Below are 21,246 nucleotides of genomic sequence, written 5' to 3'. Positions count from 1 at the left end.
CCGCTTTTCTCAAAATTACATCATGAACCGTATATTGTTGGTTCTCTAAGCACGCAATGTCAGCAGGCCCTTCTCTTTCGCATAGCATTGTAGAACTTTACCCCATGTAGGAAATTTGGCTAGTTCGTTCCAATTCTTCTCTTCATAATATTTCATAGCCTTCTTGTAGGTGCCTCCAGGTAGATGAATGTTGTGTCGAATGCCATTATTGTCAGTATATATAAAGTTGTTGGGTTCAAACACTGCTATGTAACCCTTAGGAAGTCGCTCGCCGGTGACGGGGTTCGTGTTTGAGGGGGGAGGGTCCGGCGCAGCCTGGTTGGCAGTGTCATCATTCTTATATTGACTAGACATGGTAGTTTCTGAGAGAAGAGATGTTTTCATACTGTTTCTTCTTGAATGATGCTGTATAATGAAGGTGCAAGATTGAGGGGCAACGTATTGGGCTCACCGGAGCTGGAGCAGCAAAAGTCCGGAAGATCATCGAGGTTCTTTTGCCACGCATTCTCAGTGTATGTACCTTTAGGTGCGGAATGGCTTCAGCTAGTGTCACTTTCTTGCTTGGTAATATTTTTTTTCGACCGATGATCAACGAGCCATCGCGGAAGTCGAAAGGCGTTCTCAAAAGCGCAAGCCACGCACGACGCCATTTTCCTTGTGTTGGATGACTTCTGTATCATTTCAGCGTATAATCATCAACTGTGTAAGTTTCCTTGCACGGCAATTAAATGAGCAGACAATAAATCAGATGTCAATTTGTCGATCATCGGATGGCTAAGGAAACGCTACGTCGCCAAGATAATGGCCGCCCTCAATTTTCTACCGGTATTTATTTGTACGCAACCCACACAGACTCTAGTCGCATGCTCCGCTGGAACAGGACCAGTCGCCCTTTCTTTTGGAAGCAATTCTAATTTCTACATGTTAAATCAATGTTACTGTCGGATATGGGGGCAAAATTTTCAGCTGTCGTAAATAAGCGTGAGACGTACGAGGCGTTGGAGCTGATGAGGTGAAAGTCTTCATGGATCCACCGGTATCATAGACATAACTTACGCTGCGGAATACGACGCATATATTGGGCGATGGATGCGTGGCTATTGAAGAAGTGACCGGATATGGCAGCTGTCAATACAAGGAGAGTTGAGGGGGGACAAGGACGCGATTCCACTTATAAAGGGATGGGTGGACTTCGAGACGTTTTGTTTTGCAAACAGCTAAGACGGTATAAGGGACCAACTTCTCAGACTAACAGAAAAGCCATTGTTTCATGATATTATATCGTGTCAACACCACAATGCCTTACTCGTCTAGCTCCTTGCGAGCTGCCGCGTTGCGTTTGTTGATGCCATCAATCTCGTGATTGATGCGGGCAACGAAGGCGTTCCGGTCGTTCTTGTAGTCGTCGAGCTTGTCAAACGGCAGCGAGAGGACCAGGACGGGGACCGTGGCGGAGTCGGGACCGACGTGGGCGAAGCGGTGTCCGGGTGTCTTGGCCGCGGCGCCCTCGTAGACCTCGAGCACGTCGGTGTCGAGATCCACGACGTACGCCCACTCGCAAAACAGGCCGTCGTTGGCGAACTCGGGCTGGCGGTGGATGGGCAGGGGCCGCTCGGCCGAGGCGCCGCGGGCGACGAGCACGAGCACGGCGGCGCTCGTGTCGCGGTGCAGCGAGGGCAGCATGTCGAGCAGCTCGGGCGCCCAGCGCGCGAGGGGGTCGCGGCGCCACTCCTGGTAGTCGGAGAAGCGCAGCTCGCCGTTGTGGTCGAGCCGCGCCTCGACGTGGTTGAGGATCTGCAGCGGCTCGGCGGCGTCGGCCTCGAGCCGCTGCACGGTCGCCTCGTCGGGCTCGTACGTGTGCGGCAGCCCGGCGCGGAGGTCGCGCACGAGGTCGGGCCTGGCGAGCAGACGCACGAGCTGCATGCCGACTACCTCAGGGTACCCGTCCCACTGGCCGTACTGGGCAATGTACCAGATGCCGTTGAGGATGACGACGACGAGGTGCCGGGTGCCCATGATGATGTTGGATGGGGGTTGGTGAGGGTTTCGCTGTTTGGTGGAGTGGGGAGGCCGTGTAAGTCGAGGGAGGGGAGCTTGATGCAGCACGAGGCCAGGAAGAATGAAGGAGTTGGGTTGATGTTGGTGTTCTTATTGTCGTTTTGCGAAGAGAAGATTTGATGTATTTGTAGTGATTTGTTCCGTCGTCTGTTTGCAAACGGGATCCTGCCAGTTGGCAGTTGGCAGTGCGTTGGCAGAAAGCTCCTCACCATGTCCGCATGCCATGCCACGCCGCAGCCAACCAGCGTCGCCCGTGGCGCGCTGCTGCCTGGCAGGGCGCTTATACGATCTCCATTCACACTTCACACAAGAACTCGAACCGTGAACGGGCAAAGGAGCCATGCCAGCAAATCTCGCACGACGCAGTGTAGACAATCATGTCTTTCTTTATACGTTGTCGACGCGCTGGACGCGGCGGGCATCGCCATCTCCACTGCCAATCGCTGCCCAACATCGCCCGCTCCCGCTGCGCCATACCGATCCCCGACCCACGGATGCGGGGATAAACAGCCTACAGCCTACGCCTCACCCGAACCCCCCTGCCAACTTTCTGACAATATTTACAGACAATGTTTTTTGCCGTGCGTTGCGTTCCTCTTTGTGTGCCGCTGGCCATGAAGCTGGGAGTCTTTGCCTGGATGGTGAGGGGACAAGGACAGAAATTGGACTGGCAAGCGAGGCCCAGCACACCAACACAGTAGTGCAACGTTAATCAACGATGGGTTGATGCGAACAACCTCAGGAAGCCTCGACCGCCACGGCTCGTGCAAACGCTCGACAGACTTGACCCCGTCGAACGAGGGTCTTCAGGGTCCAGCATGCGGCGGTGCCCCGGACGAGCTCCTTCAGCCCTTGTTGGTTTGTTGACCGGGGTCGTCAAGCGGTGCTCCTGTATCAATTCCGGCGTGGTATTATCTGCCGACCACAGCGGTCATCCCGCCTTTCGGCGGCCCCAAGCAACTAGCAATGGCGCAGGAACAAGGATGGAAACAGGAGAAGGGAGGGGGGGGGGGGGGGGGGGGTTTGCTCGTGGAGAGTCGCATGAGGTGGTTTTATCCCAACTAGCACGATTTTCTTCCTTTTCAGCGCCCACTAGTAGAAGACGGTTGGGGGAAATAAATAAGGCTGCTCCGCAGGGTTTTCGGTGTCGCCGTGCTAGCATGAAATGCCGACCCAGAAGCTAGCGAGGAGGCCTTGAAACATGAACGACTTCTTGGCTCTGATGAACTCGCACGATGCCGAGACCTCAATGATGCAGCTGCGTGCATATTTTGAAACGAATTTGAAGACTGTCAGACACAAAGAATATGAACGTACAATGTAGATATGACCTCGAAAACTGAAAAGAAAAAAAATCGACCAAAACACACACAATTTATCAACCGCCCAACGCCAGTATTCCTACTGTGTAATTTGTAGTTTTCGCAATCCCAAGACGCCAAATGCCCTTTTCTTCCCTATGCTGTTGTGCCTTACTCATCCAGTAGCAATGCCCACTGGTATCAAGGCCAAACATCGCCGCGCGCATTATGCGAGTGGAAATGGCATTCACACAGACCAAGCTTTGGTTCGAGCGGCATCGCCGCGTCAAATCATGCTGATGGCGGCGTGGCCAAGCTATATAAATAGCTATGCACAAACAGCGGGCACGCAAATGCGCAGGATCGATGCGGCCGCCACATCGTCGCCTTGTCTGTAGCCACAAACTGCAAGATTTCCGATTCCGACAAGTGCCCACCATGAAACGTTTTTTTTTTTGGCGCGGTAAAGTAAAACAAGCTGCCATCCATTCCTCCCCGCGCCGCCCATTCTACTACCTCTTGATGAGGAACCCGCCGCGCCGCGCCTTGACCGGCGCCCGGTTCCTCTTGAGCAGCAGTGCCTTGGTGTTCCGGCCCTGCTTGTTGGCCTTGGGCGGCAGCCGCGCGTCCGTCGTCCGGGAAACCTGGTACACCGTGGACCCGACTGTCGCGTCCTGCGGGCCTTTGTCGAGGCGGGTGAGGAGGCGCTCGACGGTGGCCACCTTGCGGCGCTTGGGCTTGGAGCGGCGGGTAGCACCCTCGCCATCGTCGTCGTCGCTCTCACCGGACGAGTCGGTGAGGTACTCGGCGGGGAGGAGGGCGGGAACGTCGCTTCGGCGGCGGCCTGCGGACGGGCGAGCGGTGGCGAGGCTCTTGGACTCGTCGGCGGCTTCGCTCTCGGCGGCGGCGGGGCTCGACCGGGCATCATCTAGCTTCTTGCGTTCCCCAGCCTGCTTCTTGAGCTGGGCGTCGCGCTCCTGGCGCTTTCGCTTTTGCGCGGCCGCTTGCCTATGTCTGCGGTTAGATCACACGCCACTTGCTCGGGATTGAACTTGCTCAAGATTTGAGGGGTGTATTGGGCATAAACGTACTCTTGTGTAGCTTTTTGCGTAGCTTTGGCGGCAGATTTCATCTCAGACGCAACTTTGGCCGTCGAAACGGTCTCGGGCGCCTCATCTTCGCTCTCCCCCTCCTCCTCCTCCACCGGCTCGATGGGCTTTGTGATGGTCTTCTCGATCACCACAGGTTTGCTCATCTCCTCATCGTCAAAAGTAATGACGGTATTCTTCTTCGCTGCCTCTGCAGGCGAGCTCTCGTTTTCGTCATCCCTGGCCCGGAGCGCGAGCTTCTGGCCGCGCTCGGTCGCAGAGCCCTTGGGCGCGGGTGAAGGCTCTTCTGCAGCGGACGAGTTGGCCTCCATTTCTGCTTGCTTCCTGCGCGTAACGGGCGCCATTGTAATCTTTTATGTAGCCTCCCTGATTTCTGTAAAAACCACCGAGAAAAGTGTACAATAGGCGAATTGGTAAAAAAACGAAGCGCCGGCGCGGCTTGATCACGGGGTGGCGAGTGTCTGAGCTCCAGTGTAGACGTGGCAGGGTAAATTATCTCAGAGCAATCAAGAAGTAAAAAACACAATCAGCAGACAGCGTCGCGATACAGTCTTTAACAGCCTGGCTGTGGTTCAAATTGTTGCGCAAAGTCGGACTGGATGTTGCGTTATCAAAACTTTTAGGTGGGCCCTCAAGGCTTTCGGCCTCTCCAGGCGCCGTGACACCGACCTACCAGAAGCACGCGATGCTGATTGGCCAAATGACGTCTCGGTCCCTCCAGTGCAAGTCGAACCTCTGCTTCCATCCCAATCATCCTGCACAGATGTTCTCATGATATCGGATCGTCAGATTTCTTGTAATTTCAGACATCCTTGGGCAATTCAATTGCGCATTGCGCATAGCACGCTGCTGCTCGGCTCTAGCAGGTACCCGACGGGGCGAACATGGTAGCAGGGCAAAACGCAAAGTTGGCTCTGTCCACACTCAGTCGATACCTCGTCCTGCAACGGCCGAGATTATATCCTCGACTTGCGTCTCAATGCCGATGCAGGCGCTCCGTTTCTTCCAAGCCACCGCGGGCGCATTTGAAGCCGACGAGAGGGGCTCAAGAGGCGGCCAGCAGGAAGCGACGTTTGGCGGACAGTATACTCGATCTCACAAGTCTACCTCCATCCGTCGTCGAATCTCTCATACGCGACAGGAGTGACGACTTCAATCTCCTCTCTCCAGCCGAGTACTATGAAAGCTTGGCCGCCTTCACACTCCATGTCCGCGACCACGACAGCCCCTTTCAGCTGTTCTCGCCTACAAGTATGTCACCAAGCGGTTGGCACGAGGCCGCGAATGCTAACAAATACCTAGAAAAACTACCAGGAGTCGCTGTCCTGCATGACCTTGGCTGCATAGTCATGGAAGTGTCCCGCGGCGGTCGGAGCGGTCTCGCGTCGGCGCTCTGGTTCACCGCCGGAAACTGGGGGTACGCGCCGTCCACGTGTAGCCTGATCGCCGTCATGGCCCGCGCCGGCCGGTACGGTCAGGACGCGGCGATGGCGCCCGCGGAGAAGCGCTTCCGCGCACTCGTCCAGAGCGGTGACCCCGTCGCCGTGGCCATTGAGGGACAGATCCTCTACCAGCAGGGCAAGTACGCCGAGGCTGAGGCGGCGCTCCGCCAGGTTCTGCGAACGCACGCGGGCACTGGCGGCAGTGCCGCCTTCGCCCACTGGGAGCCCAACGCGCGGCTGGCGCTGGGCATGACGCTGGGCCGGCGCGGCCGCACAGACGAGGCCGTGGCCATGCTCCGCCAGCTGTCCGACGACGGCTACATCGAGGCCGAGCCGGTGCTCGGCCGACTGCTGCGCGGCAGCGACCCGGAGGCAGCCCTGCAGCACCTCTTCAAGGCGGGTTGCACGGGCGCGCTCGAGTGCTTTGAGGAGATGGCCGCCATAGAGCTGGATAGGGCAGCCAAGACAGACAACGCGAATGACGCTGCTGATCATCGACTTTGGGCGGAGGAGCTCGCACGTCTCGCGGATAACAGGGCGGAATTCTAGCAAGCTCCACAGGGCCATTCTTGTACAACATCTATTAATGTATATAGTAGGACACGAAAATATGTGATCCTCAACTTGACCAAAAGTGGACATGAACTCTACAGCATGGGACTTTTACGTTTTCTGCTTCTTCGCTGGCATATGCTGCAACTTGGTTGATCTCTTCTGTCCAGTGTTTGCATCGTCCGACGCATCGCCTTCGTCCGCGTCTTCGCCATTGTCGCTTTCAAACTCAAGATCCCGGATGCTAGCGTGTTCGCCGTGCGGAGGGAACAAGTTCGCCCAGCTGCCATCCGCCACGCGCTCGTCGTTGCCGAGGAGGTTCGCCTCGTACGCCGTCTTCATAGCCGCGAGGCACACCTCTCGCCGCTTCGAAAAGTCAAACATTGGCTTGGGGTACGTCTTGTCCTTGTCGCCCGAGAGCCCGTCGCCCGTGACGCGCACGCCAGCCTGCTTCTGGTCCAGCAGCGGGGCCTTCCAGGGCTCGTAGATGTACTTGGCCGAGAGGTCCTTGAGCTCCGGCACCCAGCGCCGGACAAAGTCGCCGTTCTTGTCCCACTTTTGCGGAAACGAGACGGGGCTGTACATGCGAAAGTACTGCGAGAAGAAGGCGGTGCACGAGAGCCACTGCCAGTTGCCGGCGTTGCAGGCGGGCTCGTGGTCCAGCAGGTACTCCTCAAAGACCTCGGCGCCGCGCTCCCAGTCGACGTAGCAACCGCCGCGAGTGAGGAAGCACGCAACCGAGTGCCGGCCGAGGTGGTGAATCCAGCCGTCGTGCCGCAGCTGGCGCATCAGCGCGTCGATCCACGGGAACCCGGTCATGCCGACCTTCCAGCGCTGGAACCACTGCTCCGCCTCGGGCGAGTCGACGCGGTATTCGCCAGTGCTAAGGCCCGTCTCCTCGTCCACCTTGGAGGGGAGGTGCCACGGGATGAATCGGCAATGATCGTTGCCGAGGGTCTGCGTAAACTTGGGCCCTATGGCTGCCTGTGCCGCAAAGTACATGTCGCGAAAGAACAACTGCCCGGTGAGGCTGGCCGGCGGCATAGACGCACCTTTGCCGTACTTGTCCACGATGTCCTGCACGCGCCAGTAAAATTCTCGGACGGAGAGGGCTCCGAAATGAAGAAACGGCGACAATAGAGTCGTTGACTGCGGCTCAAACTGCGCGGGACTCGTCTTTGGCTTCTCAAACGTGGCCGTATACTTTTTGTCCTTGGCAATGTCGTCTAGCAGCTTGAGTGCGCGTGTTTCTCCGCCCTTGTGCGGTGTGGTAGCTGATGGAAAGCCCAGCTCCTCCATGGTTTCAATGCTAAAGTCGCCTTTTGGTCCAGCTATGCTCCGATATTCCGTGTCTTTTTTTGTGCGGCGCTCCGAGTTGGCATCTGGCTTGCTAGTTGGTTGCTCATGCTCAAAATCGAGCGGCATCTCACCTGGGTCCGGCAGGCTCGACGGTGCAGGAATAGGCCGATCTATAGCTCCTAGCTTCTTGCCCGCACTCTGCAGTTGCGTAGTAGACATTGTGGGTTTGCCATTGTTTTTGGCAACGATTGCGTCGCTGTCCCATAGCGTTCGGCCGGAGCAAGTAATGACCTTGACGCCAGCATCTTTGGCTGCAGCCTTGACAATTGCATCTCTCTCAAGGGGGTAAGCATCGGTATCCTTCTCGAAAACTAGATGAGTGACACCCCATGCTTTGAAGATTTTGGGGAAGACTGTCTGCGGAGCTTCACGCAGCAAGAAGAGCTTGGATTTGGAGTTGAGCTTGGTGATGGAGGTTGATAAATCATTCTGGCAGTCGAGGCTAGTAAGAATGTTAACGCAAATTCGAACCAGGTATGAAAGCGTCTGTTGCATCGTCTACTGACAGAAATTGCCATCTATTCAGTCCCCCTCGTGCGCGATACACGTAGTGAGGATCCCAGGTGAAGATCGGCCATAGTACTTCAGGGTCGAGGTCGAGAGCAGCCTTGAGTGCAGGAGAATCGTGCAATCGCAAATCGGTACGAAACCAATAGATGACTCTGGATTTTGCCATTGCTTTTGCTTCTGCTAGAAATAGGGGTTGTACGATGTTGGTGGTAGCTGATGAGAGAGTTGGGCAACTACAAAGTGTATATTGTCTCAGTAGCCGTTTTCGAGGATCCATGATGTCAGCGCGGGAACTCAGTTTTGGCGGATAGGGCACAGTTGTCCGATACAGACTTGTCACGATTAGAACTAGATCTGTCTCCGATCTTTTATAATTAGTGCCAAATCGTTGCAAGGTATCCATGTAAACGAGCAGCTGGTTCATTGTCTGGCCTGGCTTCCGCCTTGGCATACTGCGACCTGATAATAGCAAAGGAGGAGAACCCCTATAAACATCGCACATGTACCAGGCCTTGCATACGATGCGCCTCGTAACTAGAATATACATTCATCCCGGATTATTTCCTTTTTAGATTGACCTTGAATGATGCCGTCGTATGCTGGTGGGTGGTGTGGCATTAGACTGGTCGCAAATCAGCCTTGGTAATAGCCAGCTGTCAGGGGCAGAGCCGCGATAGAAAGAGCATGTAAAAAAACCCCCAGCTCAATCAGTTGACTGAACTGTCTGGTTGGTATGATTGTTGAACTGCTTACCTACACTATGGCACTGGAAAAAGCATGTTTGCATGACTGGGAGAAAAGCGATTGGGCGGAATAAAATTACAACGACGCCAGCCTGCCGCTATTACTAGTTGAAGCTGGGTCGCCTGTATGTCTATGATAATGATTATGGTGGATGAAATTGCAGCAAGACACGATCGAGGTTGCTTGTGCGTAACTACCTACCTAGGTACCTAGATGAGGCTGCTGTTTGTATTTTTGAAGCTGCCAGCTGTCTGGTGCCAGCTGCCAGCTGCCCACTATTAAACAAACGGCTGGATTTGGCGGCTGGAGCTGGCAGCTCGTTTTTGCCCCGCGACCCCACCAGCTGGCAGCGACTTTTTATTAGTGGATTTGTCCACAACGGCAGCAACAAGGAGAACTCGATGATTTGCATTATTCTGGCCAAAGGCTGCCAGCTGCATCCGTCAGGAACCCACGACTGCACGGCTCTTCCTGGTTGTTGTTTTTACGCCATTGTTATCATCCTATGTACACGTCACTTGTTACCGAGACCGTTGTTGGATACACATTTCCGCCCACAAGCAAACATTACGTTCCTTTGGTCGTCGCGACGCGTCCAGGTCGCGTTTAGCAAATAAACTTTTACCCTCGCGCCAGACACTGAACCGAGACGGTGGGTGGCCAGTGGCCGGCCAAGGGAACCAAGGGAAATTGCTCGCCAATCCGACCTTGCGGGGCAGCCTCAGAATAACCACTCGTCAGCTCCTGTCCCGCATCAAAAAGACCATCGGCCTACAATCCAATTGAATCGGAACTGAGACCGGGCAACATCAACAACCTGCTACGACAAATGTTCCTTCGACCGGCTGATGCCCGCCGTACAATTGGCCGGTTGACATGCAGCTCGTCGACGATGAGCCTCGATAAGAAAATTGAATTGATGCCGACTCACTTCTGATACACTTCAACGCTCTGAAGCTCCTTCAACCCGCAACCGATTATAGCGTCGGTCCACCGTTGTATCGAAGAGCCAAAGAGCCTCTCTCGCCATCCAATCGGCTCCAGGTACAGCACAGTATCACCCAGACTTAGCCGGAAGTGACGTCTCTGGTGTGCTCGGTCGCGAATCTCGCGATGCACTGGAATGATGCATGCATGTCTCTGCTGCGCGACTGGCAAACAGAGCTGATCCGGGGATTCCTGGGCTGTCTGGAGTTCCCCCTCCCCTCCACAATCAGCGGCAGTCCGAATTGCGACAAGACCAGCACGACCAGCCCTGCTCGCCAAACCCCAAGAAACCAAGCAACACCCACCTTAACTATTACTTAATAACAGTGATATTCATTGCATTCAATGGGGCTGCTGGAGCTGGTGCCAATATGTAATTACGTGCAGCTGGCATTGGCCTAGCTCGTCCCTCGCATAAGCAACCATGGTGGAGCGGACGAAGCAGAGCAAACCACACCACACCACACTACTATTCTTGGATTCAGCTCAGCGCACAGCCTTCGGACTGCCTTTCTTTTTGTCGACTTGTGCGGGCTCATCTCAAGTTGGACTCTCTTTTTGCTAATTATCGTGTGCCATACCGCCTGTCTAGTGCGACGCGTTCTGCTGCCCTCCTTGATTTAGACTTAAGGTGTCTTCCCCTCCATGCCCCGCGATGCGCCCAGTTACAACTCTTCTCAACTTTTCCTACCTACCTACTTTTCTAGCATCATGCGCTTCCCGTCGTGATTGTCCGACCCCGTCATTCGTCTTCGCCGTCCAAACTCCGTATACACTGCCTCCCCTTTGTTTGTAACACTTTGCTCCGCCATCGACACTCTGGCAAAGTCCATTCCACAGAATCATTCACACGGCGCCGACCCAAGCCTCGTCCGACAACCACTCAGCATTCCAACAATAGAGGCCACCAATTTGTTTATTCCGAACCAGCTAGAGACTGCCGAGTTGTATGGACTTTCTCCGAACGTTGCTGTTGAAACAGAATCACACCACCCCCGCAGTTGTTGTGCGTGTCCGAGTCTCAGAGTAGTCGCTACGACCAAGATCAACATCCGCGTCCACCCACTCTGTTCTATTCTCGTTCGGTACTTACATACGTCTGCCCTCCAAACACCATCCGATCAAATCTCCGATTCCCCTTTGCATCTGCTTTATAAAGGACTTACACTTTGACCTCTTCGTTTGCGCAGCAATCTGCACGTACCCGCGGGTTCGAGTCACGCCCGCTGCACTTACACATTATTACCTGCATCCCCGGTTCCACTCTGTCGTACCAGGAGAAACAACAAACATTCGACCACGACATTAAGGGACGTCGCGGCTGTCGCAGAGTTTCCTCCCATCCGACGATCAAAAACATTCGGGCTTCCTCGGCCCTTCTCAGAAAGAATTCTATATCTCACGGCGCTTCTCTGCCGTGAGGAGCTCTCTTGAGCCATGGCGACTTCGCAACCTGGTGCCAACGTCTCATGCTCTCCTTCGACACAGCCTTCGCTTACAATGGGTCGAATATCGCTTGCCGTTCTCGCTGGAGTGGCCATCTGCACCACGGCTGGCGCGACAGCATGCTTTGCCATGCTCTCTTGGAATATGTCGACTCTCCCCGCCATCAGGGCCTCAGCGATTGCCGCCGCGGCTCTCCAAGGCACCCTACTAATAGTACTAGCTTTGTTCATTTCAGCACGTATGCTGGTGAAAATGCGTCAAATTTCACAGCCCTACACGGGTATAGCTTTGTGTTTGGGAGTTTTGGCGAGCCTCGTCTCGGTCGCAACGGCCGCTCTTTCCCTGATCTGGATGGAGACGTCCAACAGCTACGATGACCAAGTTCGTTCCAACCGGTCGTCAAAGGTCATTATTGTTTCAGTGATGCTGGCCCTCGCTGTTACCAGCCAGATTGCATTCATGATTATCCACTTTGCGCAATCACATCAGAAGCAGCCTGGTGGGCGTCCCCTGTTCGCTCCAAGGGAAGCTTCGCCGTGGTCACCAGCCACCTATTTCAAGTCGATTCGCTACAGCCAGACGTCACCACGGAAGAGTGACTCGGAGGAGTCGGCGTCTTTTGCCTTGAAAGACAGCCCGGCCTCGCTGCGTAACAAACTTGTGCAGACTAGCCCTCTCAAGATCGCATTTCCGCAAGCCGTTCGTCACACCTCGTCGCGAACAAGGCTGCTGCACGCCAAAGACAGCGCGCAAAGCTTGGCCATTGATACAAGCGTGCATCCAAATGCTACTCAGGAAAGCTTCGATACTTGGGACACATCATCAGTGGATGCGCAAAATCGCCAGGCTGTAATGGAAGTGTGCACATCGCCCATCATCCCTTATGCTCTGGAAACTATTCCCGGTAGTCCCCGAGGTAGCATCAGTCCCGAAAACATGCTGTACTTTGAACCACCACGACCGATTCTGAAGCGCAGCCGCAGTCACAGTCCGGCGACTGGGCGTCCAGCACCGCGTGGAAGAGCCCCAGTCAACCCCGACGAACTACACATTCATCCGCTGTTCCGATCAGACTCTCCCAGTACGCCGCCCATCCTGACGCCAGGAACGAGAGTTGTAGCCGCGCCCGATGCTGGCCAAATCCTTTTTCATCATGCTCCGATGAGGTCACTCCCTCGCGTCCGTAGCGGGAGCCTGCCAACCATGTCGCGCAGCTCGTTTGTTCAACACATGGACCCCGCTATGACAGGGGAACAGTTGCTCAATAGAGAGATTGCGCGGGAGCAGGAAAGGAAAATGACGCCCCCCGTACCTGAATGGGTATTGAACAGCAAGGTACCCCCGATTCCGCAGAAATCGGCCAGCCGCAGCACTTTGCGAGGGTCTGCACACTGAGCCACGATATATGGCTTCTGAGGGTTGTCCTTTTGCTCTTTCTTCTTCCTACTCGGAGTCTAATTCTCTATTGTCTATATTATTATTATTATTCGGATGAGCAGGTCGAATCTGTATTGTACTTTTTATGACTGTGGTTTGGAACTTTTTCAGAGCAGACACGCACACACGATTTTACAAGCAAGGCGCTGGGGCTTACTTTATTATAGGTTTTTGGAGTACTGGGGTTTGTCATGTTCTGAGCGATTTATATATATGAATAATTGCTATTTTTAATGAGCACTTTTGTACAAAATACATGATGTCGAAATGAAAGATGACACCATAACTAGGGATACTCTTGTATTCCGAAGAGATGGTACGGGAAGATGGTACCACCATGCGTCAATAGCTTACGCCAATACCTCATTGTGCATCTCGTTGTAGCCGTATCTTGTACACGGTATCTGTAGTCTCTGTACAAATCAGCCACCTACGGAGTAGAGACAGTTACAATTGTGTGCAGCGCTGGTGTTCAACGGGGCTCCACCAGAGCTCATCAGCTTGTAGTTGCGGCTTCGTCATTGAGCGGGTGCCTGGACAGGACCAGCCCACAGGTACCTAGCTATTCGTAATCTGTACTCCATACAGTGGACGGCGATATGGCGGCGCGGCGAATCGCATCCTTGGTATAAAAAGGATCGAGACTGTGGCTCAGGTCTCGTGTACATTGCAACGCCCTCCACACAGGTTATGGTGGCAATGCAGGAGCAATGGATGGCCATGGTGTGGTGATTGGTGATTTGTTGGTGAGACTGATTACAAGTAACTCGGTACCTCCAGCGGTCTCCACCGCACACAGGCGCCAACGGCATCCAGCCTGCCTCCACATCAAAAACGCAGCCCAGGCCAAAGCTGGACCACGTCAAGCGCCAGCCCGCCAGTAACTTGTCTTTTGCATACACCAGAGCCGACAGTCAACAGTCTGTTCCTCGCCAACCCTCGTCTTCTTTTCCTCCCCGGCATCTCCACCCGCCGTTCTATTCCTCGTATACTGCGTCCATTTATTCCCACTGCCGCAGCCATCCAGCTGCAACCACCATACCCGCCATGAAGGTTACCTTCCGAGTATGTTTTCGCCACCTGAGGCTGGGCCGGCCGCTGAGAGGCATTCCGTGTCGTGGCCACCTGGCCGCCGACGCATACTGAAACCACGCGAACCCAGAGAAGCTGACCACTGGCTCGCGCAGGATCTCAAGCAGCAAAAGTTCACCCTCGAAGTCGAACCCGCCGACCTGGTAAGCCGCCGCCCGCCATTTCCCGAGGCAGCTCCGGCTTTGCTTGTCCTCTCGCTGCCCGACTGCCCGCCAACTCTGATCCTACGATGCTAAAACAGCTTTACTGCAGATCTCCGCCGTCAAAGAAAAGATTTCTGCCGAAAAGGGATGGGATCCCAAGCACCAAAAGCTCATCTACTCGGGTGCGAACCATCGAACCCCGCGTCATCTGCCCCGCCATTCCTAACCACAAAACTTTAGGCAAGATTCTCAAGGATGAGGAGACGGTTGCCTCATACAACATTGAAGAGAAAGGCTTCGTTGTCTGCATGGTGAACAAGGTGAGACTTCCTCCCGCCATTTCTGTTTCATTGCGCAACTTCTAATTCACCCTCGTCCAGCCCAAGGAAAAGCCGGCCGCCGCTGCTCCCTCGGCCGTTGCCCCCCCTGCCACACCAGCCCAACCTGTCACGAGCACGCCCGCCGTTCCAGCAGCTCCCAATCAGTCGTCCGCTAACCAAAGTACCGCACCTCCTGTCACACCGTCCCCCAACCGCAGCGCCGATGCCGCGGCTCCTACCGGCGCCGACGCAGCCGGCCTCACCATGGGCGCCGAGCGCGCCGCCGCCATCACGAGCATGGAGGCCATGGGCTTTGAGAGAAGCCAGATTGAGGCTGCCATGCGTGCTGCCTTTAACAACCCCGACAGAGCCGTTGAGTACCTCTTGACTGTAAATGCACTCTACACCTGCGGTGACCTACCCTAGATGTTGTGGCGCGACTAACGTGTAAGCTAGGGCATCCCCGACAACATCCAGCAGGAGCAGCAGGCTCGCCAAGCTGCTGCCGCTGCCTCGGCTGCCGCCCCGGCCGCCCCGGCCGCACCTCAGACGACACAGACCGGCGGCGACGAGGAGGGTGGCATCAACCTATTTGATCTCGCCGCCCAGCATGGTGGCACTGGTGGATCTCGCGGCAGCAGTGGCGATGCTGGTGGTGCCTCCGCCGACCTTGGAAATCTGGATTTCCTGCGCACGAACCCCCAGTTCCAACAGCTCCGCCAAGTTGTACAACAGCAGCCCCAGATGCTGGAGCCCATCTTGCAACAGCTCGGTGCTGGCAACCCTCAGCTTGCCCAACTCATCGCCTCCAACCCTGATGCTTTCCTTCACCTCCTGGGCGAGGATGCTGAGGACGACGTCCCTCTGCCTCCCGGCGCCCAGGCCATCTCTGTCACCGAGGAGGAGCGCGACGCCATTGAACGTGTATGTTTCCGACCCCACGCCGCATTTTGTTGGTTTATGGTTATCTCTACATAAGATACTAATGATTACTGTAGCTGTGCCGCCTCGGATTCGACAGAGACCAGGCTATTCAGGCCTACTTTGCCTGCGACAAGAACGAGGAGCTCGCTGCCAACTTTTTATTCGACCAACCCGAAGACGAGCAGCCGCCCGCGAGCCAATAAAGGAGAGGCGTAGTGTCGTTTTGAGTTTTACGATAATGAGAAACAAAATCTATTTACCTCAGAAAACAAGAAGACGATCAATTGCTAGTATTAGAATTTCGCCAATCTGGCTCTTGAATGGCCATGGGACCGGAACAGACTTGGAGACGAGGAGACGTACTTAAATTGACTGGATCTCGATCCTGTGACATGATTTTTGTCATGGTTGTAAGCGTTGGAGCTGTGATACATGATAATTTCTTTGTTTCGGAGCAAAATATCTAAGCGCTAGATTGTTACCTAACAGGCCTCTGAAAGGAGAAGAAAAACGAAGAAAAAAAACCCAATAAAAGCTACTAGGGTATCAATTGCAATACGTGCAATGTATCAAAAGGCTAGCAACAGCAATGACGTAAAAACATATCTGTGCCTGCAAACTAAAGAGGAAGGGGGGGGAAACGATCAATCCACTTGCGCCGAATCCAATGCAATTCATACTCATCCTATCCAGATGCCGCCCAACGTAGGTAGTTCAAAACTCAAAACTCAAAGACACCAAAACACCAGACCCAGCCAAACCTCGAAGCATCACACGCCGAGTCTTACACATCCTTGACGATGGGCTCGCCATTGAGGCCGTACTCGACCGTCTGTTTCCCCTTCTTCTTGCCCTTCTTTTTGACGGCCTGCTCGTCGTCGGCGAACAGGGCCTCGCGCTTCTTGCGCATGACCTCGGCCTGCTCATCGGCGATGCGTTGGCGCTCGGCCTCGTAGCCCTCTTCAATCTGGCGCTGCTCGGCCATGATGGACTCGACCGACTCGAACTGGGCGCCGGTGAGCGTCTTGTACTCGTCGAGGTCGAGCTTGGTCGTCTTCTCGCCGACGAGGGCGGCGTCGACGCGCGCGGCGTTGCAGCGCTCCTCGCGGTTGAACTTGAGCTTGACGTGGCGCCGCTGCTTGCCGGGGAACATGTGCGAGATCATCTGGAACTCGGTGCCGAACATGGCGAGGCCGCGGTAGAAGAGCTCCGTCTCCTCGTCGCTCCAGATGTTGGGCCCGCGCAGCTTCGACGTCGTCATGAAGGAGCTGCTCGTGATGAGCCGCGTGAAGTCGTTTTCCTCAATCGTCTCCATGTCCTCGCCGGCGTGCGCCGCCGCCGCGCGCGCGTGCCGGTCCATCATGAGCGAGCTCTGGTCGACGACGATTTGCCCGTCGACGATGCGGAACTGCGGGCCGGCCGGCGCCGGGGCCCCGCCGCTCGGTGGCGCGGCCGTGTCGCCCGGTGTGGTGGAGGCGGTGCCTGGCGTGCCGTCCTTGACGCCGTTGGTAGCAGGCTCGGCGAGGGGCGTGTCCAAACGTGAGCCGGTGCCTTGCGGGGTCAGGCCTTCCTTATTCAGTTTGGCTTGCAGGCGGGCGTTGCGCTCACGCTCGCGCAGCTCGTCGTGGCGGCTAAACTTCTTGCCAATGTGTAGGTCGCGCGTGAGGTCCGACATCTTGAGGGCCTGCAGGTCCACCATTTTGTTCTCGGAGTCGTCGGGCGTGGCGGAACGCGCGCGGCGTGACCGAGCCGGCGGCGCCGTTTCGCCCGCCGCCGCGGTCGTCGTCGTCGTCGTCGCGGCCGCCGTGCTTCGCTTTCGGGGCTTCTTCGCAGCGGCAGCGGCGGCAGGTGATGCCTCGCCATCGACGGCTGCGCTCTTTTTCGTTCGCTTTCGAGGGCGCGAGGTGACTGCCTCGCCACCCTCGGCGGCTGCGTCGGGAGCGGCGGCTGCACGGCGCCTTGCCCGGGTGGCCTTGGGTGCGGCGGCCGGCGGGGCCGCGGCTTCTGACGCCTCAGGCTGGGGTTCCGAGCTGGAGGCGGACACTTGTTGTTCTGTTGATGGCGGTGTATTTAGCTGCTGTACCTCGGCCGCGGGCCTCGCTTGGGCCGCTTGCGAGGCTCGCCTTTGTCTGGTTTGACGCCGCGTGGCCGGCGCACTGTCGACTTCTGGCGTGGCCTGCATGGGAGCCTCCGCGGGAGTGTCCTCCACAATGGCCTCAACATTGCTTCTAGCAGTCTCGGCCAATGCTTTGCGCGTGGCTGTGTCTTGTATAGCTTTGGATGTCGACGCCGCGCTTGACCGGCGCCGCCGTCTTGGTTCTGAGCCCTCTGGCGCGGCAGGTTCGTCGGGAGGTTGGGGTTCGGGGACGGAGTCTGACAGTCGCTGGACCTCGGAAGCCTCGACGGGCAATTCTTCGACAACGTCGTCGATGGCTGCTGGCGGCTCGACAGGTTTCGCGACCGGAGCAGGTGCTGGCGCAGGCACGGCTGGGCGCGGCCGCGCCGACGGAATCTTGGGCTTGAAGGCGGGCGCGCCCTTTTTTTTGAACATGGAACTCATCGTGGGTGGTTATCGGACAATTTGTCGTCGGGATTCTGGTCTTGCGAGATGCAGCCCCGCGTTACATGTCGAGCGGACTCGGGCTGGCTCAATTTGATTCACGGTCTGTTGAATTCAAAAGTCGTCTAGATACTGTAAATTCCTGGGCGGGCACTGCGATACGAGGGTTTAAACGGGGTTTAGCCGGTGCAGGGAGGCGATAATGCAACGCCTCAGTGGTTAGTGGGCTGCCAGTGGGTCGGCCGTGCAACCTTTGATTTGCCCGCCAACTTGGAAATTTCAAACTCCTGGCTGTCATCAACTCGTCTCTGCACCATCCACGCCCTTCTCGATATCGTGGATGATCGCCTGCACGGCCAGTTAACGGACGAGACTTGGTTGCGTATCGCATCTTTATCCCAAGTGCTCGCTCTGCGGCTTCCTCAGCGCGACCAGTAAGGTCCCCCTTATTGGCGTCCTTCTGATGCCTGCGGTGACCACGCCCTCGACATCGCCTCTTTCCTCCACAATCTCCAAGATGGAGGACAGGAAGAGGCCTGCCGTTGGCAGCGCCGACGATCTCGCACCGCCGAGCAAGAGGGTCGCTGTCAATGGATCCAAGCCCAAGGACGACGCCCCTGAGATGAAGGAGGAGAGCTGGATTGAAGTAAGTGTCGCGCGACACCTTTTAGGGGTCCCAAACCCATTGTTTTGCGCCGTCTCTGGTCCGAAAAAGCCTGTACAAGGAAAAGCGACACCGCAATCATTGTCTTTCTATCTTTTCTGCCCGTGTTGGGTCAGTCATGCGATGAGAGTGGCAGCATGCGTGCGCGGGCGCGCCCGTCTCGCGCCCCATCCATCCCATCCCTGCTTCACCAGCGCGCAACGTCTGATTGCACCAGTACCATCGGGACCAATGCAGAGACATCATCAAACGATTTTGAAATGCTAATTCGTGCTTGTTTCAGGTATACACAAAGGGTGCCATTTACCGCCAAATGCAAGAATATAGTCGCAGAGCCGCAACTGCAGAATCGCGATTGGAAGAAGTACACAAACGAGCCGTGCACCATGACGACCATATAAGAATAATTGATGCCTGGTGGCAGCAAGTAAGTGATGACGGGCACGATCTTGCCGGCAAGACTCTAACAAACGCGCCAGGTTCTTGACGAAATTGAGCTGCTAGCCGACGCTTCGATCCCGACAAAGAAACTGGACGGTAAGCTAGCCGTCCTTGTCAATGTATTGGTCGAGTCACTAATGGTGTTCACAGGCCCGCCGTTTCTAAGTAGTGTTTCTTTCAAGGACTTACAACATTTCCAAAGCCATTTACAAGAGAAGGGAAAAGCCATCAAAACCAAGACAGAAAATCTCCTTCAGCGGGTTGCCGCACTCCGAGGGGAAGTTAAGCCAGAGATAACAGCTTTGGAAGGGAAAATAACGGGGCTTCACGCCGCGCAAAAGGAATACCTTCTCAAGTTGGACCGACTCAATAGCGAAAAGGATACCCTTTCAGAGCAGCTAAACACTGCTACATTACGATATTTCAAGGCCGAGAAGAAACTGGACCGCGCCAAGAGCTCACAGGTGCAAAAGTTGGAACAACAGGCATTCGCGAATGCCACACGACCACCATCGGCCACCAAAGAGGGTTCAGAAGAGCCAGCACCTTCAAATGGAGCTGGCGCAGAGCTACTTCTAAAATATGAGGAAACGGCTGCTGCGGCTTCCAAGCAGAAGGAGCAATTGGACAACTTGTTAGGAGAGATACGAACGTTACGAGACGAGAACTCGACAATGAAGGCTAAACGCGAATCCTGCTCAGACGAGGACTTTATCAGGACGGACGTTTTCAAGCAGTTCAAAGGTCAAAACGAGGAGCTGATCAAACGCCTCAACAACCTAGAGGCCACAAACAAGCAGCTTCGAGAAGAGGCCGAAAAGCTGCAGTCTGAGCGAACGACATTTCGGACACAGCTTGAAGCCGAGGCTAGCCAAGTCGCTTCAGAACTGGAAGCGGACATTGCGGCCAGAGATCAAGACCTTGCGCGTGTTCGATCTACGCGAGATGAAATTTTAGCCGAGAATACGCAACGGAAAGCCAGTATGGAGCAAGAGAGGCTGTCTCTGGAGCACATGAAGGATCTTGTGTCTGCCAAGGAGGACCGAATTTCTGCTCTGGAGTCGGAGATTGCGAGATTAAAACCATCTGCTGACGAGAAAACTACGACGGACCTTTCTACATTGACTGAGGATGAACTTCGCCAAAAGTTTAAGAAATTGGAGAAGGATTTCCAGGCCATCAATCATGAATTGCCGTCGATAGAAAAGGCCTTCAAGAAGATGAGGGATTTGGGACAACAGAGGGTCATGGATTTTGCTGGCCTGGAGGAGAAAATACAGCTACTGATGGCTGAAAAGAACAAGGCCGATCAAAAGTATTTTGCGGCACGCAAAGATGCTGATACGCGAAATAACGAGATCCGATCCTTGCGCCATCAAAACAGCAAAAGCGCCGAGATTATTGCCCAATTAAAGGATCTAGAGACGCAAAATCGCACATTGCTTGGCAATTTGGAAAAGCAAATGGGTGACCTCAGACTAACAAACGCCACTCTAGCTCTGGACAACAAGAAGATGGAGTCTGCCACCCAGGATGGAACGCGCCGAGTCGAATCCTTGACCAAGCAAATTGCCGACCTCTCAAACTTGACCAAGTCCAGAGACTCGGCGTTGGCTGTTATAAAGGAGAGGAATATTCTGCAAGAGGCCGAAGTAGAGAAGCTCAAGGTGCGAATCGAGCACGCGCAAAAGGACCGGGACAACTGGCGAAGCAAGGCCTTGAGCAACTCGTCGGAAGAGGAGGAGATGTTGCGAACATATGCTCTGTGCACCATCTGCCGAAACAACTTTAAGAACACAGCACTCAAGACGTGCGGCCACCTCTTTTGCAGCAAGTGTGTGGAAGATCGCATTAGCAACCGCATGCGCAAGTGTCCTACCTGCTCGCGCGCGTTTGACAAAATGGACGTCATGCCCGTACACCACTAATGTTGGGGCCGTTTGTCGATTGTGGCGGAGAAGACCTCGAAAGGGAACAAGGCCAGCTTGGCGATGGGGAAACTTGGCTGTGATGGAGAAGGGCACGAGAAGGACATGAGAAGAAGGCGTTGCGTAACGGCTGTTCACGAGCTATTTCATACCGACCCCCACTGCAAAACGGCGTTTTACGGCAAAATTCAAAGAATGGAGTTATTTTTTTTTTGCAATTTATTGCTCT

General features: G+C 55.2%; 7 protein-coding genes across 7 annotated transcripts; 2 read left to right on the top strand and 5 right to left on the bottom strand.

Moving 5' to 3' along the window:
- Window positions 1-45: 45 nt before the first annotated feature.
- On the bottom strand, window positions 46-505 carry CCM_02395 (uncharacterized protein; the record flags this gene model as incomplete). Its single annotated transcript, XM_006667547.1, has 2 exons — window positions 46-405; window positions 452-505. The coding sequence occupies 2 exons, from the start codon at window positions 503-505 to the stop codon at window positions 46-48; spliced, it is 414 nt and encodes a 137-aa protein (XP_006667610.1).
- Window positions 506-1,302: 797 nt separating this feature from the next.
- CCM_02394 (uncharacterized protein) lies at window positions 1,303-2,016 on the bottom strand (the record flags this gene model as incomplete). Its single annotated transcript, XM_006667546.1, has 1 exon — window positions 1,303-2,016. One exon carries the CDS (start codon window positions 2,014-2,016, stop codon window positions 1,303-1,305), a length of 714 nt encoding a protein of 237 aa, XP_006667609.1.
- A 1,855-nt stretch (window positions 2,017-3,871) lies between these two features.
- CCM_02393 (uncharacterized protein) lies at window positions 3,872-4,812 on the bottom strand (the record flags this gene model as incomplete). The annotated part of the gene is made up of 2 exons (XM_006667545.1): window positions 3,872-4,367; window positions 4,451-4,812. 2 exons carry the CDS (start codon window positions 4,810-4,812, stop codon window positions 3,872-3,874), a joined length of 858 nt encoding a protein of 285 aa, XP_006667608.1.
- Window positions 4,813-5,571: 759 nt separating this feature from the next.
- On the bottom strand, window positions 5,572-8,497 carry CCM_02392 (cryptochrome-2; the record flags this gene model as incomplete). Its single annotated transcript, XM_006667544.1, has 4 exons — window positions 5,572-5,713; window positions 5,780-6,490; window positions 6,578-8,263; window positions 8,328-8,497. The coding sequence occupies 4 exons, from the start codon at window positions 8,495-8,497 to the stop codon at window positions 5,572-5,574; spliced, it is 2,709 nt and encodes a 902-aa protein (XP_006667607.1).
- Window positions 8,498-10,486: 1,989 nt separating this feature from the next.
- Window positions 10,487-15,627, top strand: CCM_02391 (UV excision repair protein (RadW), putative; the record flags this gene model as incomplete). The annotated part of the gene is made up of 13 exons (XM_006667543.1): window positions 10,487-10,508; window positions 11,064-11,068; window positions 11,393-11,479; window positions 11,551-12,843; window positions 13,356-13,499; window positions 13,534-13,668; window positions 13,726-14,010; window positions 14,031-14,180; window positions 14,290-14,362; window positions 14,421-14,500; window positions 14,561-14,890; window positions 14,957-15,424; window positions 15,499-15,627. The coding sequence occupies 13 exons, from the start codon at window positions 10,487-10,489 to the stop codon at window positions 15,625-15,627; spliced, it is 3,201 nt and encodes a 1,066-aa protein (XP_006667606.1).
- Window positions 15,628-16,208: 581 nt separating this feature from the next.
- CCM_02390 (transcription factor TFIIIB component, putative) lies at window positions 16,209-17,984 on the bottom strand (the record flags this gene model as incomplete). Its single annotated transcript, XM_006667542.1, has 1 exon — window positions 16,209-17,984. The coding sequence occupies one exon, from the start codon at window positions 17,982-17,984 to the stop codon at window positions 16,209-16,211; it is 1,776 nt and encodes a 591-aa protein (XP_006667605.1).
- A 517-nt stretch (window positions 17,985-18,501) lies between these two features.
- Window positions 18,502-21,017, top strand: CCM_02389 (ubiquitin ligase protein BRE1; the record flags this gene model as incomplete). The annotated part of the gene is made up of 4 exons (XM_006667541.1): window positions 18,502-18,630; window positions 18,932-19,075; window positions 19,128-19,185; window positions 19,240-21,017. The coding sequence occupies 4 exons, from the start codon at window positions 18,502-18,504 to the stop codon at window positions 21,015-21,017; spliced, it is 2,109 nt and encodes a 702-aa protein (XP_006667604.1).
- Window positions 21,018-21,246: the final 229 nt, after the last annotated feature.

Source organism: Cordyceps militaris, assembly GCF_000225605.1.
Source record: "Cordyceps militaris CM01 unplaced genomic scaffold CCM_S00002, whole genome shotgun sequence".
Classification (NCBI taxonomy): Eukaryota; Fungi; Ascomycota; class Sordariomycetes; order Hypocreales; family Cordycipitaceae; genus Cordyceps; species Cordyceps militaris.
This window is presented reverse-complemented; position numbering and strand designations above follow the sequence as displayed.